The 18,322-nt window shown below is 33.5% G+C and overlaps 3 protein-coding genes across 5 annotated transcripts; all 3 read right to left on the reverse strand.

Annotated features, from left to right (window-relative positions):
• Positions 1–366: 366 nt before the first annotated feature.
• LOC145166371 (uncharacterized) lies at positions 367–2,610 on the reverse strand. Its single transcript, XM_079085326.1, has 3 exons — positions 2,443–2,610; positions 1,335–1,831; positions 367–1,249 (listed from the first exon to the last, which is right to left on the reverse strand). Exons 2-3 carry the CDS (start codon positions 1,671–1,673, stop codon positions 599–601), a joined length of 990 nt encoding a protein of 329 aa, XP_078941452.1. The 5' UTR covers positions 1,674–1,831; positions 2,443–2,610; the 3' UTR covers positions 367–598.
• A 7,496-nt stretch (positions 2,611–10,106) lies between these two features.
• On the reverse strand, positions 10,107–12,136 carry LOC145166372 (uncharacterized). Of its 2 annotated transcripts, none has more exons than XM_079085327.1 (6): positions 11,794–12,136; positions 11,369–11,464; positions 11,064–11,285; positions 10,876–10,972; positions 10,524–10,586; positions 10,107–10,371 (listed from the first exon to the last, which is right to left on the reverse strand). In XM_079085327.1, exons 1-6 carry the CDS (start codon positions 12,115–12,117, stop codon positions 10,178–10,180), a joined length of 996 nt encoding a protein of 331 aa, XP_078941453.1. In that variant the 5' UTR covers positions 12,118–12,136; the 3' UTR covers positions 10,107–10,177. The 2 variants fall into 2 exon arrangements, with proteins under 2 accessions (XP_078941453.1, XP_078941454.1); XM_079085328.1 differs by having other exon boundaries at positions 10,463–10,586.
• Positions 12,137–15,422: 3,286 nt separating this feature from the next.
• On the reverse strand, positions 15,423–17,757 carry LOC145166374 (uncharacterized). Of its 2 annotated transcripts, none has more exons than XM_079085330.1 (7): positions 17,657–17,757; positions 16,633–16,802; positions 16,345–16,407; positions 16,213–16,260; positions 16,072–16,122; positions 15,892–15,955; positions 15,423–15,768 (listed from the first exon to the last, which is right to left on the reverse strand). In XM_079085330.1, exons 2-7 carry the CDS (start codon positions 16,777–16,779, stop codon positions 15,665–15,667), a joined length of 477 nt encoding a protein of 158 aa, XP_078941456.1. In that variant the 5' UTR covers positions 16,780–16,802; positions 17,657–17,757; the 3' UTR covers positions 15,423–15,664. The 2 variants fall into 2 exon arrangements, with proteins under 2 accessions (XP_078941456.1, XP_078941455.1); XM_079085329.1 differs by having other exon boundaries at positions 15,423–15,771.
• Between the last annotated feature and the right edge of the window lie 565 nt (positions 17,758–18,322).

Consider the following 18,322-nt stretch of genomic DNA (forward strand, 5'->3'; position numbering starts at 1 on the left):
CAAATAGAATGTCCCGTTGCCTAACATGTCCAATAACATCACATCACCCTAACTTATTTATATTTTTTACATTTTGTATCATATCTAACATCTTTCTGTCACATGTCTACCATAACATCCTTATTTTCACAACTTCCATCTTCCTCTCATATGCCTTTTTATCGTCCAAAAATCCATACAGCATAACTACCAACATGTAGTATATTCCCTCTCATTCATCATAACCCAATAGTCAAGACCATGTGTGTTCTTTTTCTTTCTTTTCTTAGTAACCCTTATAGTTTGGGGTTGTTCGACTGGTTTGTAAAAGTAAAGTCACAATCAAAACATATATTTCCGTATCCACATTAAGCACAAGCAAATGTAGATACAAGTATGATCAATACCAAATCAATTTTACTCCTATCACATACAACACAACCTATGTGATCTTGACTACCAAAAATCAGCAAATTAGATATCATATTTTACATACCATTACAAAAGAAGGAAAATTTTAACCCAAGATGAACAATTTGGGTCTCTTGCTACAAGTTAAAAATCAAAACCACCAACCTTTGTGCTTGTAGTTATATACACACAAATTACCATTACCACTTCATAGCTTCTTTCTTGAACTTGATGCTGACTTTGATGATCCAACCCCATCACCACCACCACCACCACCACCCCATTGTGAAAAACCCTTAAGTTTTCCGGCGAACTCCTTGCCGGAGCTGCCCTTCATCAACACCCCCTTTTTTATCCGATTTTGGTTAATCAACAACATAGCATTACATGGGACCCCGTTTTTCAATTTTGACAAAACCCGTTGATCAGGAGAATCTTTTTTAGATTCAGATTTAGAACAAATGGGACAAGGAGGATCACCTTTGTGTGTTTTTGGTGTTGTTTGGTCCAAACATTCTACATGGTAGACATGGCGGCAGGAGAGAACTCCGGTCACCGGAAAATCTCCGCTTCTGATAATCTGGCGGGAACTCCACGGTGATCTCTGTGAAAGAAACCTCTCACAGAAGCCACATTTATCAAAACTATCACTTAATCTGTCCAGAGAATCGGATTCAATTGGTTCTGAAACATCTGAAAACTCAAACTCGCAACTGGAACGGTGTCTGTCATCGGAATCATGAATTCCGGAGTTGACTGGATGGACCGGTTTGGACATGAAACAACCCCGACCAGTGAAATCACTACTGTCTGAATTGGAAGAAATTGAAGCTCTGTTTTCATGGGGAGCAGATAGTCCCTGAAAAAAGTTTAACTTTTTTAGTTGGGTGTAAAGTGACAACAAGTCCTAAGTTGAGGGTATCTGAATGTAAATATAATAATACCTCAGAAGTTGGAGAAAATGATAATGGCACCAAAACTCTTTCATGGAGGTTGATTTCTTGTATAGCTGGAGGAGTCCATTGCTGAGCTGGAGATAAGTCAGATGGGGTACTAAAAAAAGCCCCAATTCCATCGGAATTAGAATGCCGATGATTTGGTAAGTAATTTGTTCTCAACCAGTTTCTACTTTCTCTACTGTTTGAAGATGTAGAAGAACCGTATAAACGGTTTCCTTCTTGGGAATCGAATGATTCAACTTCGGAATGGAATCGGAAATCCCATCTTGGTGGTGGAGGAGAGAAGCTGGTGTTGGTTCGCCAGTAGGGTTCGTGTGGGCCCATGGACCAGTCCTGGCTAACTGCATTTGACCCATGTGGCCTAGCAGCCACACAACAAAGAGACCCCGTTTTAGCTATCTTTTGTCACACGCCTAAATTATTCTTTTTTATGCTTTCTTCAATCTTTAATAATGTCAACTCATATATCAAACATCAACCATCTGTACAAATGAAAAAGAATATATAATAATTCAAGTCAAAACAAACAAAGAACTTAAGGATTAAGGAATAAGGAAAGTCTTTCATTAGTCAATTATCTGAAAGTCAAACCAAAGAATCATATTTGACTTTTGAGATTAGGAACTGAAGAGCACTAATTCAAAACTAGTATATGGATTATGGCGTGTCCATGAGAAAAATAAACCTCGCGACGATTACAGATATCACATTAATTAGAACAAATCGGATTCATTTCAATTCGGACTTTCGGAGACGACACTTTGACCATGAAATTTAGCAAAATGAGTATCGCATGGTTGTTTCCCTTTTAATAACTTCAATTTAGTGACTTTATGATGTTTTGCGACTCAATCGAAAGTAAACATTCGTTAGAAGGGACATACTAGGGTCAAAATTCATAGAAAAGGGTCAGGGAAGTTATAAAAAAGGATGATACTGTGTGTGTACATCTATTAACAATGAAAATGATTCAGGATGCCAAATAAACAGTGTAGAAAACCCTAAGAAGCTTTATCGGTAAGCAAAAAGGGGAAACAGCATAAACACAAAGAGACAAGAAAGAGTGTTAGAGAGAGCTCGTGGGTGTACTTACTGCTATGATTACGGGGTTTCGAGCGAAGCGATGGGGATGATGAATTTTGGTGGCGCTGTCGACGGAGAAAAACCCTAATAAAACGGAGTGTGCGGCATTGTTTTACTTGCCCCCCATTTTTGCTTCATGCGCTCCTTCTTTCTTCAACTTTCAAATTACCTTTTGGATCGTCTGCTTGTAATTTCACTACAGTTACATATATAATTGTTAAAATTTTCATTTTTTTATATCAGAAAATATACATAAAAAAAAGTCATATAATTTCTTTTTTTAATCGATATATTTTATTTTGGTCAATAAAAATTATTTATTTATTAAACTCCAATAGAACATATGTCATTTCTTATATACCTACGTATCATTATATATACTTTATAAAATAGCATATATAACTTTCTTATGTACATTAAAAAAATATAAGCCGCTAAACCAAAAATATAGGCCACAATGATATATATATATATATATATATATATATATATATATATATATATATATATATATATATATATATATATATATATATATATACCATCTTATAAAGCATACATAATCAATGTCTTAAGTACAAATATTAAAGCCTAAGGTACAAAAAATTAAGCATGTTATCTTAAAAAACAAGGAAAGCTGATATAGACCGTTGATTCTAAAATGAGAGGTGTGGATTTTAGTTTTGACAATTCAAGTGAAATGGTTTCAACCAGTCAGAATAGAGAAATGGTTAATGAATGGTTTGAGAAGCATATGAATTAGAACATGTTAAGGAAAAACTGGAAACAATCGGAGAAACCTTAGAAAAAAATTTGGGCGGCCGATTAAAAAAAACTTGGGCGGACTTTTCAAATTTCAAAAGTCAGTCAAAATAAACCCTAAAAAAACACTGATTCTTCCCTTACTTTCTCTCATTATTCTTCCTCATCACCTCCCTCCATTAGAAATCATGGCCTCACCATCAATCTCTCATCGTCGTTGTTGCTAGATCCACATACAAACTCAAGTCACCGTGGTGTCAATCACTAGGCACCACCACACAGTTGTTTTTCAAGTTCCGAATCTTCCCCTTTTGACCATGATTATCTTTATACACCCCAATCATCTGGTATTTCTATATCGACATAAGAGCCTCGATGATGCTATTCAAAGTTATACGGTAGATTTCATGCAGCTTGACTTCTCACCACTTTGAACTGGTGAGAAACTTGTGTATTTTTTTTGGTTTTCTGGTCTTATTTTCCATTGATCTTTCAGTTGTTGATCTTATCTCTAAAAACTCTTGACACTGTCGCCCCCCATATCCGGTTATTTGGTTGTCTTTTTGAAGTCATATGCATATCAACGTATGATTTTATTAATTTGATTGTTAATTTTGAGTGTGAAATTTAGGACTTTTACATCGGCTGGATCAGTTCGGATGGCTAAGGCAGTGAAGATGTGAACACCGTGGTTCATGGAAGAACTTTTTGAGGGAGTATGCTGAAATAAGTGACCTAAAAGATGAAGCCAGATGAAGATTCTCAAGCGTCAATGTGTTTTTATTATGTTTTTCTTATCGAAATCCAAATTCTTAGTAAATCTATTGAGTGTTTCAAGATCTGTTGGTTTAGGGTTACTAACAAGAGATTTTTTTATCTATTTTTAGGGCTTGATACAAACCCAATGTTGTTCATTTAACCAATTCAGATTCTGGGGTTTTAGAGTTCGGTTTAAATCTTAACCTGAAATTGATCGACTTCTATTGTCTGCAACGATCAGCCAACCACGACGTCCGTTCACTTTTTATAGCCATCACTTCCTTCTCCCTGAATATGAATACAAATTTTCACGCTGATCTGGTTGTTTTTTTTAATCGTTGAGAGTCTACCATCGAGAAAGGAGGAGAGTAGTTTAAAAGAAATTATGGATTTTATTTTTATCTAGATTTTTTCTCTAAGAGTCTACCTGCAAATCTCCATTTACACATGGGAAATCTCCAGAAAAGTCCTAAAATTTTACCCTAATTTACGAAAAAGTCCCAAACTAAATTTTGTTTACGAAAAAGCATGAATTACCGGTAAAAATGGCGATTTGACCACTTTTTTCCGGTTTACCGGTTTTATTACTTACCTGTTTCACTAAAGTCCCATTATTTTACCCTAATTTGCGAATAAGTCCTAAAATAAAATTTACTGATGATTTGACCCTTTTCTCTTTGTAACATACATTTTACCGGTTTCATTGCTGACCCGGACGCCTAGTCATTAAATGATATGATGAGATGGATATGTTGAGTTATATAATGTTATGTTTAGCATAAAACTTGATATCCTGATATATTGTATATCTTTGTGGAACATAAAATGCATCCAACGAAGACTACAATAATTACATAAACTAACAACAATTGCGTTATTTTTTACGTTTATAAGAAATATCAAATTGTCTATCTAATCTTATGTAACCCAATATATCCATCTCATCAGACATCGACTCATTTTCTGCCCTTTTTTCTTGGCAACACACATTTTATTGGTTTCATTGCTGACGTTGATACATAGTCATAAATGAGCCGATGAGATGGGTATCAAATTTTATAGTAAATGTGGGCATTATATAACCCGTCGTATTAATCTTATCAGCTAATTTAATGACTAGGTGTCTAAGTCAGCAATGAAACCGATAAAATGTATGTTACATGAAGAAAAGGGCCAAATCATCAGTAAATTTTATTTTGGGACTTATTCGCAAATTAGGGTAAAATAATGGGACTTTAGTGAAACATGTAAGTAATAAAACCGGTAAACCGGAAAAAAGGGGTCAAATCGCCATTTTTACCGGTAATTCATGCTTTTTCATAAACAAATTTTAGTTTGGGACTTTTTCGTAAATTAGGGTAAAATTTTAGGACTTTTTCTGGAGATTTCCCTTTACACATTTATCAAACTAACTCAATTTTCTTCCCTGTTCTTGTAGGGCATCTATGGCTTGAAACCCATGTGAAGCAAATATAACAAAGCCTAACCAAGTTTTTGACACTGGATCTGGATTTGACTTAATATGCATTTGTTTTTATGGTTGCTTTTATCTGATGTCATCTTTGATTTCTAGCACAGGACTATCTGGTACACAGTGGCCATGCTCTACTGGAGATAACATCAGGTGAAGAGTTCTCGAAATGGGTGCTAATTTTGGCAAGCAATATCTCATATGTATATGTTTTTATTCAATCTAAGTTTGCTATCCTTCCAATTTTTATATCTAAATTTTTTGACCCCAGATCCATCCCCAATATCCTCTCATGATTATCTATCTTCTCCTAGGCCATAGGTCATTTCCTGCATTTTTCGAAGCCCATGTTCAACATCTTTCCTTCTATGCAGTTATATGCATCATTTTGTAAAGAAACAGAAGTTTGAAATTCTTGTTGTATCAGGTGCACCAAAGAATGAGCTAAGGTTTGTGTACGGGTAAAATTGTCAAGTATGGGTTGTGCAGGATTGTGCTGGAGTTTGACAAGGACAAGAACTTTTGGAGGATGGTTTGTGTAGGAGAAACCTCAATACTTACCTGCTTTTGTTTGTTTCATCGGTTGTAGTTTATTTGGAAGATGATGATGTTGCCACAAGGAAAGATGTTGTCTTTTGCTGCTCTAACTTAGATGTGAATTCTCTTTTTTATGCCCTTTGGTCCCGGTAGGTCCAGTTGAGTTGGAGTTTCTTGGGTTTTGTTTTTATTTTTTTTTAGCTTTTAATGGTTTCTATGTTAAATTAAATGGGGTTGTTGTAACCTGATCGACAAGTCTTCTAATATTTCGATGAACATGCTCTGAGTCTTAGTGTACATATTTCCCATATATTATTTTGCTTCACATATGTATCTTGTCTTTGTTTTTCCCTTTCAACTATACATCCACAGAAAGATCAACAATTCTATAAAAATTAGCTTCCTAATTATACATTGTCGTGCCTATCAGTGACCCATTTATGCGTGTGTATTGCTTGAAATTGAATTTTGATAGGCAACATGCAATTACCTAAGTTAAATGACCCAAGTTCTATAAAAACTTAATGTAAGTACTTTTGATATGTATGTATTGTTCATAAGAGTGTATCTTTTGTAAGTGTGTTATTAACCACACAAAATATATGGGCACTGATATTTAAAAACTAGGTAACTAAAGTTATTTAAGACACAAATTCTAAATTCTGATATTTAGAATAGTTAATTTTTGGATTAAAGTTTTAGTAAGGTGTTGGTAACCACATGGAATTTAGTATTTAAAACTAAGCCTATTATGATTTGAAATTCTTCATAAGGTTATTAGGAATTCTAGCATTTCATTTACGAGAAACATATACAACAAAGTTTATTTTATAGACAAACAACTTATCAGTTAAATTAGATGAAAGATTTGTGGCTTAAAAAACAAACTATAATAGTTTTTACGTAAATTACTGTTAATAATAATAAAACATGATTATGATGAATTTATATTAAAAAGATGTTTGAATATTAGATATCTTAAAAAAATACTAATGCGTTGAACTCGTTTTGAATCCAATTATGTAAACCAAATGGTCTATTTAGAATTTATGTTATGATTAGGATTGTGGTTTACTTCTTTTTTTATTTTATTATTATTATAAACTAATAATGAAGTTTTATATTACCCTTTGCTTGTCATGTTAAAAAATGGTCAAAACTTAAAGATTAATCAAATACATTTCATAAAAATAACAAATGATTTATCTTGTTTATTGACATCCATTAATTTATTGTGATCTTCGATACAATTTTAAATATTATCCATACTTATGAAAAAACATAGTGTCCATAGTATGTTTTTGGAATATAACATTTTTCTAAAAAAAGATGATCATAAAAAAACTATTCATCATCATCGATTTCACGGGAAGATATTTACCGATAATTATGGACTTTAACTGTTATAAGATAAGAAAAAATCTAAAAATATAAGCTATACTTTTCCATAATCAGATATTTTTATATATTTATTATTACTACAATACATTTTTTATTTAATATTATTACGATAACATATTTTGAAAAATCAATCAAGTTATAATACTTATACCACAACATCAGTACCCACACCATCGACATCTTCCATAATATAATTGTAATATATAAATCATAAATACTTATAATGAGTTAATATTAATGTTACACCGCACAAACTATGATAGCAATATACTTTCATATTTAACCTATAATAACAACATATTATTATTTGTAACCAAATTAACATAATATTATATTAAACTAAAAATAATACAACATTTTTTGTTTTTAGGCTAAACTACAAAGTTTAACAGCATATGGAAAGAAAATATTATTTGTTAAATGAAACCAATCGCCGTCCACTGCCAAATAAAGAGTAATAGACATAAATTACTATTTGTTGGCCGTTGGCCGATTAAAGACAACAGATCGCCGAAAGAAACATATCACCAGAATGAAACAAATCGAAATGAAACGATTTGACGACCGCTGAAATGACACTAACTTTCGTTCGGAAACTAATCGTTGGAATGAAACAAATCGTCGGCGCCGCATTGCGCGGGTACGCTACTAGTGTGTGTATATATATATATATATATATATATATATATATATATATATATATGAAAATTGACATTAAAATCCTTAAGTTTTTCAAAATAAAGATAGATTCTACTCTAACGTCACTTTGGTGCGAAGTTTTTAAGTGTTTTTTTTTTTTCTAATTTTACCTATGTTTCATGTTATGGGTTTTATATGTTATCTTGAAAAATGAACAAAAAAAAAACTTAAGTTCGTAATTCGTTTACATGTTTATCCTTACTTTGACAAGCTAACGAGTCTTGTTGGCTGACGTTGTTTGTCATGTCAACATAGTTCAAAACCCCACAAAATTCTCGTCACTCAAGAAAACAATTGGACATCCTAGTTCTTTTTCAAGTTGTCATCATTATCTTGTAATTGGCCACAACTATCGTTCTACGACATCGTGCTCTGTCACTATCTTTTTCCAACCACCGTCTTCTCTGACGAAAGTCTTTGGCCACCCACGATCACCCCCGCCCGCTGTTTCATTCTCCGACGAAAATTAGAACTATTTGTGGTTCCTAATCACCTACAACGTGGATCATAGCCATTTGCGGTTCCTACTCTCGTTTTTTAGTAAAAAGTTCTAGCACCACCACCGCTATCGAGCCATATGTGGATCTCAAACCCACATTCTTCCTTCTTTAATTCTCAAACCAATGATTTATGTTTGGTGAAAGAGAATGAAAGCAAATGGCTCCATCAGGTTTGATAGGTTTTTTTGGTAGATGGAAGTGATGATGGTGGTTGTCAGTGATGGTTTAAGGTTTTGATGCCCGATGAAAGAGGATGAAACTAGACGAACTCGCCTTCTCACTTATTCCATTATGTGTTAAGGTTTTGATATCGCATTGATGGTTTTTATATTGTATTGGTTTTGATTTAAGGTTAGAATTTAACTTTAGTTTCAATGTTTTTTTTTTTGTAGGATTTGGTTTTGATTTGAGGTTAGGATGGTGGTGGTGGTGGTCGATGACATTGTTGGTGGTGGTCAATGGCAGTGGTTGTTGATGACAGTTGTGGTGTTGATTGTCGACGGTAGTGGTTGAGAGAGAAAGAGATAATGGATGCGGATTGTGATGGCGGTGGTGGCTGCTGTAAACGAGGCGATGAAGGCGGTGGTGGTTGTTATTGTGAGTGGGCTTGGTGGCAGTGACGGAAAACACGTCGAAAGTTACTTGGTAGCGGAGAAGTCATCGGATTTAATGGTAATGATAGTGGCTAGTGTGGTGGTAGACGAAAAAGGGGGCGGTGGAGGTGAGGAACTCAGGAGGCTGAAGGAGGTGGATGTACAACGAAATGGTGCACTGGTGGTGGCATGGGTGGTGTCTACCACTAGTGGGAGGTGTTATGTTTTAGGGAGACTCTCCGGAAAAATCAGTGTGACCGAAGACTCACCGGAGAAGATGATCGGAGTCTCGCCGGAGTTGCAACTCACACCAAAAACCGGCTAAACTCACACCAACAGGTCATAAGAGTAAAATATAGACAAAAAAAACAAGTTTAATGGGTAAATATGGACAATAATTTTTTTTTATGATTAAACGTGTACAAAACGAAAAATATGTTACCATTTATTTCATTATCCCTATAAAATATCTTATATACAATCAAATCGGTAAAAAAAAATCACTTATATATTTGATATAATAGTTGAGAATTTATCATCCATTTGCTTGTTTCATTCATCATGATCACACTCTGATCAATTATTATAGCAATTTTCACCTTTTTTGTTTCTAGAAAAATAACTATTTATTTGAAACTAAACCATTAATATACCTCTACTTATTCATTGGTTATTTCCAACATATAAAAGCTTTTAGTCCATATGACTGTATTTGTATGTGATATCGAGGACCACATCACTTCCACTAATTCATTCGAATTTTGTCCAAGAACACTCCAACCATTAAAAATATAAATAAACCAATAACTAACTATTTGAGTAATAATTAGAATCAACTATTACACTTTCGAGTAATAATTAGAGTCAATTATTATACTTTGTTCTTATACATGTTCTTTCTTTGCAAAAATCTTATCTTCATTTCTTCTTCTATCAATTATCAAACTCACCATCACATAAACACGATGACTTTAATCAATAGAACATAGATAAATGGTACATATGTGCATACATATTACTTAATTACTTGCAAGCAATTCCATATGCATGAGGGTTTATTAATGATGCAGAAGAAAGAAAAGCTGTTTTCATGTCAACATTTGAGAAGCCAGCTTTAGAAATAGTCTCTCCTGTTTGTCTAGTAAGATGACATCCATCTGCAACCACCTGCTGCAATGGATCTAAAAAACTCTGCATAACTTTGAGAAACGAACCATCTGCTTAAAAAAAATGAAACCAAAAATATATCATGCTACTTTTTATAGAATAGACCATCTGAATGAAGCCAAATGACCATTTTACCCTTACATTTCAACAATATGTTGGTGTCTAACTACATTAAGGCCTAACATTTTATTCAGTGGAGTACCTTTGGCAGCTACATGCTCCACAAATATGTAAACCCCACCTGGTTTAAGAACCCTTTTGATCTCTGCACAAAATACAAAATATGACACTTTACTTTTCTTTAAAATCAGATTTCGATTAAAGAAAAACAACTCATTAGTACTCCACTCATTTAGAAATATCATTATATTGCAAAATTATAACAAAATTTTCCATTTTTCTAAGTTCGATGTCTTCTTTAATGTGATTTTTGAAACTAAAATAGTTTTTCAAATCCCAAGCTAAGTACATCAACTATAAATATAAATCACGCCCTTAGAAAAAAACAAAAAGAGAGAATCATAACATGACAAGATGATCAATTGATCATATACCCTGAAGAGTCTTGTTAACATCTTTAACAGAACATAGCACCAGAGTGCCCACCACTGCATCCATGGAAGCATCACTTACAGGTAATGCTTCTGCAACCTGCATAAACTTGTGGGTGTTAACAAGTTTTTATAAATGTTAAATCGATCTAGTTAAACTTGGTGTATCATTAAGAAAGTGAAGATCATACGGCATGAATAAACTTGAAATTCTTTTGAGGCAAACCAGAAGCTTCTGCTGCAGCTTGAGCGTATTTTTCCATCTTTTTATTCGGATCTACACCGATTACATTTGCATCAGAAGTCGCACTAGCATAGTATTTGAGATTAGGACCCGTTCCTATGCCTATTTCCAATATATTTGCAGCCTTCCCTGTTAGATTTGCAAAAAGTTGCGACTTATAACCTGCAATCTTGTCAAATAACATGTCGTTTACACAATAGGAGTAAAAGGGAAGGGAATTTTCTATTACATTTTTGTTAGTTGAATACGAACCTCAGTCTCGTAAGATTTCATTGTTGTATCCATGGCTGTAGCGTAAAATTCCTCGTACCAATCTGGTCTTGGAGGGTGAACCCTGTTCAGCACAGCCTTCATAGAACATTGAATCCCTTTAAATTGATGTTTTTTAAAGTGAAAATTGAACCAGTAATTAGTATATCTTCGATGTTGGTTTGCCCCTCAAATTCCCAAACAATTGACACTATGGTAGTAGCAAAATTCAGGATAATTAAGGTAGTTCTTATGAGATACTTCATATTTTGACATTTGCAAGGCCGATTAACTCAAAATCAACTTCAAAAATTAATATGAACATTTTGAATTTTTGCAAACATGTTCGATAACCCACTTGAAACTCGTTAAATAAAACAATTGCTTCATCGACGTTTCGGGCGAACATTAAAATCAAAGTTAGGTACCATGGGATCATCAGAAAGCGAATCGAAGCCATTGGAATCGCGAATTGGGATGAGAGCTGTGGAGATTGTTGCTAAAAATGGCCTTCTCCCACATAAGCAAATCTTGTTCCTGCTGCTGCTACTGCTACTGCTACATGATGATGTCGATGGCGAATTCGTAATGTTTTGGGTCGATTTGGGGGTAGAGTTACGGCGCGAAAGATTAGAGTTACGGCGCGAAAGATTCAAATTCAATTTGATGTTGAGATGATGGAAGGGCGTGGACGTGTGTGAAGTTTGGATGAGAGGAGAAGGGAGGAACGAAGAAGAGATTCCAAGAAACATGGCTAAACCTTATTCTTGAATCTTGCTACTCCTGGATTTAAATAATATAATGTAAATTTGATAAATAACAAAATAATTTCTCCAGCTTTAAACTAATATATTATTTTTATGTTTAAAGAAGACAAAATTGCAAGTTTGGTCCTTGTGGTATGTCAAAATTTGGATGTTTGGTCCAAAAAATTTTGGGGTTGCACCGGTGGTCCAAAAGGTTTGATTTGTTGTGGAATTGGTCCAAAGGCTTAACAGCCGTTTGTGACCTCCGTTTGTGTGAGGGTATTTCTGTCAATTCACACCCCTTCTTTTAATATCTTCTTAAATTAAACCTCATCCTCCTAATTAATTGACACCTACCGCCAAATCCCCTGTGCAGTTCGTCGATTGACTATTATATCACTTTCGTCTTCGTTCGTTACCCAAAAACCCTAATCTCAAAGTGAAGTTTTTTTTTTTTGTGATCGCTGTTATTTCAGTGTATGAACATACCAATGTGGAATATAAGGCTCTTAGACAAACCTTTCAACGCAAAGGTGGCTTATGGTAAGGATTTTGTAATTTCTCTGTACATTACATCTTTTGTATGTGAAATCATGCTTCTGAACTTATTTTTGTTGTTGGTTTGAAGATGACCACCCAACATTATTTACCATCAAGCTATACCATGGAGGTGAGTTCACCAAGTTTCCTGATGTTCAGTACATTGACGGAAGTGTGAAATATGTTGACATGGTGGATATAGACAAGTTTTCAGTTCATGAGATGGATCCATCCCACAAACCCACATGTCGAATCCTAGCAAAATATAAGAAGAAATTGAGTGATCGGTGAAAAATCTTCATAACCAACCACATGAATACTAACCTCTTCAGGGCATCCCCAAAAACGTCGCCCAGGGTTCTTATCGGTCCAAGCCGTTCGCACTATTGCCATTTGACCACAGAAACATCTCACCATTGTTGATTTTGAGTGTAGGAGAGACGATTTTGATTTTAGCAGGAGGAGATATCGATTTAGGGAAAAGGGGGAACACACGTTGGATCTATTAATAAGGGAAGTAGACGTTAGGGGGTTTAATTAAGAAGATATTAAAAGAAGGGGTGTGAATTGACATAAATACCCTCACACAAACGGAGGGCACAAACGGATGTTAAGCCTTTGGACCAATTCCACAACAAATCAAACCTTTTGGACTACCGGTGCAACCCCAAAACTTTTTGGACCAAACATCCAATTTTTGACATACCATAGGGACCAAACTTGCAATTTTGTCTTTAAAGAATTTCTTTTCTTTGCATTTATTTAAGGGATAATGACTTAAAAGGGTAATATATTTTTCGATTTGTACACATTTGGTCATTGGGTTTTTTTTTCGTCCACATTTACCCGTTCAACTTGTTAAACTGTACACATTTAGTCCTTAATATTTTTGTACACATTTAGTCTTTAATATTTTTTTTTTTTTGCAAAATAAGTCATTTTTGTTTTTGTACTCATTGAGTACTTTTGAATGATTTCTTTAGGTTTTTCTCACGACATCATACGTAGGATAACCATATAGTGGTGGGATAGGTTGAGGTGGTCCTGCTATGTGTTGTAGGCCAATATACTTGGTGCGGACCGACTGTAAGTCGTAGGCACGGAGGCTCGAGAAGAGCGAGTGGTTGAGGCGGCAAGCCAACAAACCCTGGGTATTCCAGTCCGATGACTGACTGGACCTGTTGCATGTTGGCATCCCAGCCCGATGACTGATTGGGCCAAGGTATTCCAATCTGATGAGTGTGGGGCCGTTATGCATGATAATACGTTTGTTGTATGGGGTATTTTGGGGGAAACTCACTAAGCTTTGTGTTTACCCAGTTGTTTATGTTTTCAGGTTCTATCGTTGATCGTGGGAAGGCGAAGGCAGGACTGTACACACTCATCAGTAGTATTGAGGGTTCCGCGTTTCTTATATTACTTTGAGACAAAAAAATATTAAGGAATAAATGTGTACAAAAATATTAAGGACTAAATGTGTACAAAATGAGAAATATATTACCCTATTAAGTCATTTTTTCCGGCTAACCAAGAGTAACTGGTCATAATGACCGAATGTGTACAATTTAACAAGTTGAAAGGGTAAATGTGGACGAAAAAAAAAACTCAGTGACCAAATGTGTACAAATCGAAAAATAAATTACCCTTTTAAGTCATTATCCATTTATTTAAAGCTTAAATTGTAGTTAAATGAAACATAAAGTGACATTTGATAGCTTGAAGTTTAGAAAACATATATTTTGAAAACCTGAAAAACAAGTATCAAATTTTATTGATGCAATTAGAATCATAGATTAGAGATGAAATGGCATCTATATTTCGAATGTTAGATGTAATATTTTTCTATTGAATTTCATTTTTTTTGAAGTTGATATGTAAAACAAATCACTTTCTTATTTTTTATATATAATTTATGAGAAATTAAATATTTAATTTCTCATATTTTATCACTAAACTCTCGTTTGTTGTTCAGTAATATCATTTTGATCGATTATTGCAGGTCGGTCTAATTGGTTTACATGTTCAAAAAACATCATTAAACTCTAATTGATTGTTTAAGAAATATTTTTAAACCAACCAATATTTATATTCACAATTTACTATTAAACTAACTTTTGTATATATTTTATCATTTTCACAAATCATCAATTTTTTGGCCAACACAACTCAAATAAAAAAAAAAAAGGTAACACCATTTTTACATGTTCAAGGATTTTATATTAGTTTCTTGGCGGAGGTGGTGGTAAATGGTGGAAATTGGTGATTGTGGTGGTGATAGAAGGTGGTGTTTGTTGTTGGAGATGGATAGTGTTGGTGGGAGGTGGATGGTGGTGACATTTTGCAACATCTCCCATACACATATTTCTTTTACTTTCATACCATCCTTAACAATCCTATCCTTATCTTAATTTTTTGACACAACAAACATCTAATAAGTTGCTCTTTCTAGATTGTACAAAACAAGCTTATCATACTTTCTTTTCCTCCTTAACGTCAGTTATTAAGTACTTTTGTACATGGCTCTATATAATGATCCAAGTATCAGTATACCATCTAAAATCTTTTTCAATTGTACAAAATAGTTGAATTCTTTATTAACCAAAATCAAATCTTCCGAACAATTTATTAAGATGATACACTTATACTTTTTGATACTTCTGGATGAAAAGTGAAAACAACCCCCATAATGAGCCCGAGGCTATGACCACATGATCATTGGATGATGAACAAATATCATGTTTAAATGAGTGGGAATCAATGCAAAGACCAACTTGAACCAAAAATTGATCCATTTTGTTGCATAACATCAAAAAGATAACACTGATACAACATCAATAGAGGGAATAATACAAGTAAACAAGTAACATAAGTTTATTTTTCCCATCATACAACAGAGGGTATAATATCATGAGACATGTATGTGTTTCTTGGTTATGAAACAATAGCTGCAAAATTCATGCAAATGTTATTAATACCAGTGATGGTTTTTGGTCCTTCAAAACTGCAAAAAAATTCAGATCATATGGTTTTGATCTTCAGAATGAGATTTGTCATCGATACTTAATTCCAATTCTTGCACTTGATCCTCTGAAGCAGTTAGATTTAAGCTACCATCATCTGCTGTGACCAGAAGAGAGAGAAAGGTTTTATAGACTTTATAAAGACAAAAATGTCCCTCTCAATTAACACTCATTACAATTATCAAATATTTAGTAATGAAAAAAAAATTGTAAAACACACCTTCTCCTTCATCTGCAGGGGCGTAGGATGATCGTCTTGAACGAACTTGCTGATGTGGCGTAGGCTGACAGAAAACATCAAGTCAAACAGAAGTGAGTCATAACATAATGCAATATATATATATATATATATATATATATATATATATATATATATATATATATATATATATATATACACCTGCAATTTTGGGCGTAGTGCCTCTAAAGGTCCTTTGCTCTTTTGTGACCCCTGTTGTAAAAAAGACAACAATAACATGAAGCATCAAAACTTTATTAAAATAGATCAAGAGTTAAAAAAAAAAAAAATCATTTTAAGTACCTTTCCTAGTGCCCAATCTGCAGAATCAAAGAAAGCGCGATCATGATCCTGTATGATTGGGGAACAAATTAGTTGTTAGTAATTCTTCTTCCATAATTAGAGAAAAAAAAATAAGAATGGAAATTGAATTACCTTTGAGATTAAAGGGGCTTTTCTTGGTAGTAATCCTCCATATTTTTTCTTGATTACTGCTTCCTGTTTAAAGATCATATAAAGATAGAGTAAAGACTATCCAACCATAATTACAATTTTAAAATAAGCACGTGATTTAAGACTTTTAACTAAATGCCTTAAATAGCCTTAAACTTATGACAGAATACAAAGATCTTGAGGATCCGAACTAGTATCACAAATCCCTTGTAATAGTGATGAAGGGCAAATAAGTAAATTAGGATAATATCTACCAAATTAAGGAACTACCTCTTGGGCTGGTGTGGGCATGGGATTGTCCTCTGCTTTTTCTAAATCCTTTGGGATTTCTTCTGAAGATGAGTCATTGTTTACTCCAACTTTTGGATCATTATCCACAAGATTAAGGTCTTTAGAACCCTCATTTGTTTCGGACATTTTGCACGTATTTACAGAAAAACCTGGCAATAACACAAGAATTTAAAATTGGGTGGGATAATTTTCAAGGTTTTCAAACCTTTCATGGAAAAACATTTTGTCCCGTATATCAATGATAGGTCTAATTGTCATCTTATAAAATCAAGTTTACTGTTTTCTTCCTCGCTCAATAACCTTCTTTAGTTTATCATAATCTCAAATGAATGAAACCATTCATGTTATCTTTTCTCAAAACAAAGCAATAAAACAAACATCTTGGGTCCAAAATTGTGATTATTGTAACAAAAATCACATAATTATAGGAACTGGGATGCATTTCATGAACATCAAGAAAAATGGAGATCCCAAACTGAATTTGCATACCGTTTTGAACATATCAATCTGCGAGGCTTAGGGTTTAGTTATAGAACACAAATTCAGCAGCAAACTTGAATGATTAATCAATTACTTTAAGTTAAAACTTCATAGTCATATCCCATAAATGGCAAGATTTACGCAAATTTTGAGTAGCGTATGTTCATATAATCAAATTCCCACACAGTAAAGGCGTATAAAAATCCCAAATCCTAAACATTTTTAGTGAAATTCAACTGGTCTAAATTCAATAGGCGATCTTCCCACCTCACGATTGTAATTTGTAAGCATCAAGGAAGAACACACTCAAAATGGAATCAATGTGTATCATTAGCAAAGTTTTACAGAACATAAATCCATGGATTCTATAAGATACATGCATTACAGAACGCAAGTAATACAACTCAAGAGCTAATATTAATCAAACATCAAAATGAATTTTAATTAATAACTAATACTCAGTTCAGGAAATCTTAAAGAGTGTCATAGATTTGAAGATGAAGAAGAAGAGTAGAAATTTTACCTGAGGCGATAATCAGCAAGGAAGTTGCGAAGGGAAATCAAGATTTGTGTTGGGAAGAAAAGGGAGAGAATCCGGCAGAGTGTTCTGCGTAATTCAGATGCTGTTGCGTTCCATTTACAAGGACCAGAACTTTTTTAATTTTTAATTTTTAATTTTTAATTTTTAATTAACATTAATTACTTAAAAAATATAAAAGTTTAGTTAATTAATAATTATCAAAAATGCATTTAATTAGTTATCTTATTTTGATTTAAATATAAGACTTATGTTTCAAAATCATCGTTACTGTTCATCTCCTAATTTTTTTAAAACGTCTTGTGTTTGTATAATTTTCTATATTTACTGATGGCACACATACTAATTTACAAATTGCAAGCATTTTATTCGCATAATTTATAAATGTTTTTTGAGCATATATATATATATTAATATATATTATATAGGTACAATTTGACTACTTGCCAACAAAAGTTAGAATCAAAGAATCATCATTTCTGCTCCAATAGGAGGATTTTGTGGACACACCTAATTCCTAAAGTCTTAAAGCAATGTCATCTAAATTTAACAGCGTTCTAAAAAAAATCTTAATTTAACAAATTTCAACGGGACAAAAGAATAAAGTTAGTGCACTTTAATAGTTATTGAGAATTTTAGATAGTTAATCGT

The sequence above is a fragment of the Lactuca virosa genome, chromosome 3 (assembly GCF_052849685.1).
Source record: "Lactuca virosa cultivar CGN04683 chromosome 3, Lactuca_virosa_CGN04683_v6, whole genome shotgun sequence".
Lineage (NCBI taxonomy): Eukaryota > Viridiplantae > Streptophyta > Magnoliopsida > Asterales > Asteraceae > Lactuca > Lactuca virosa.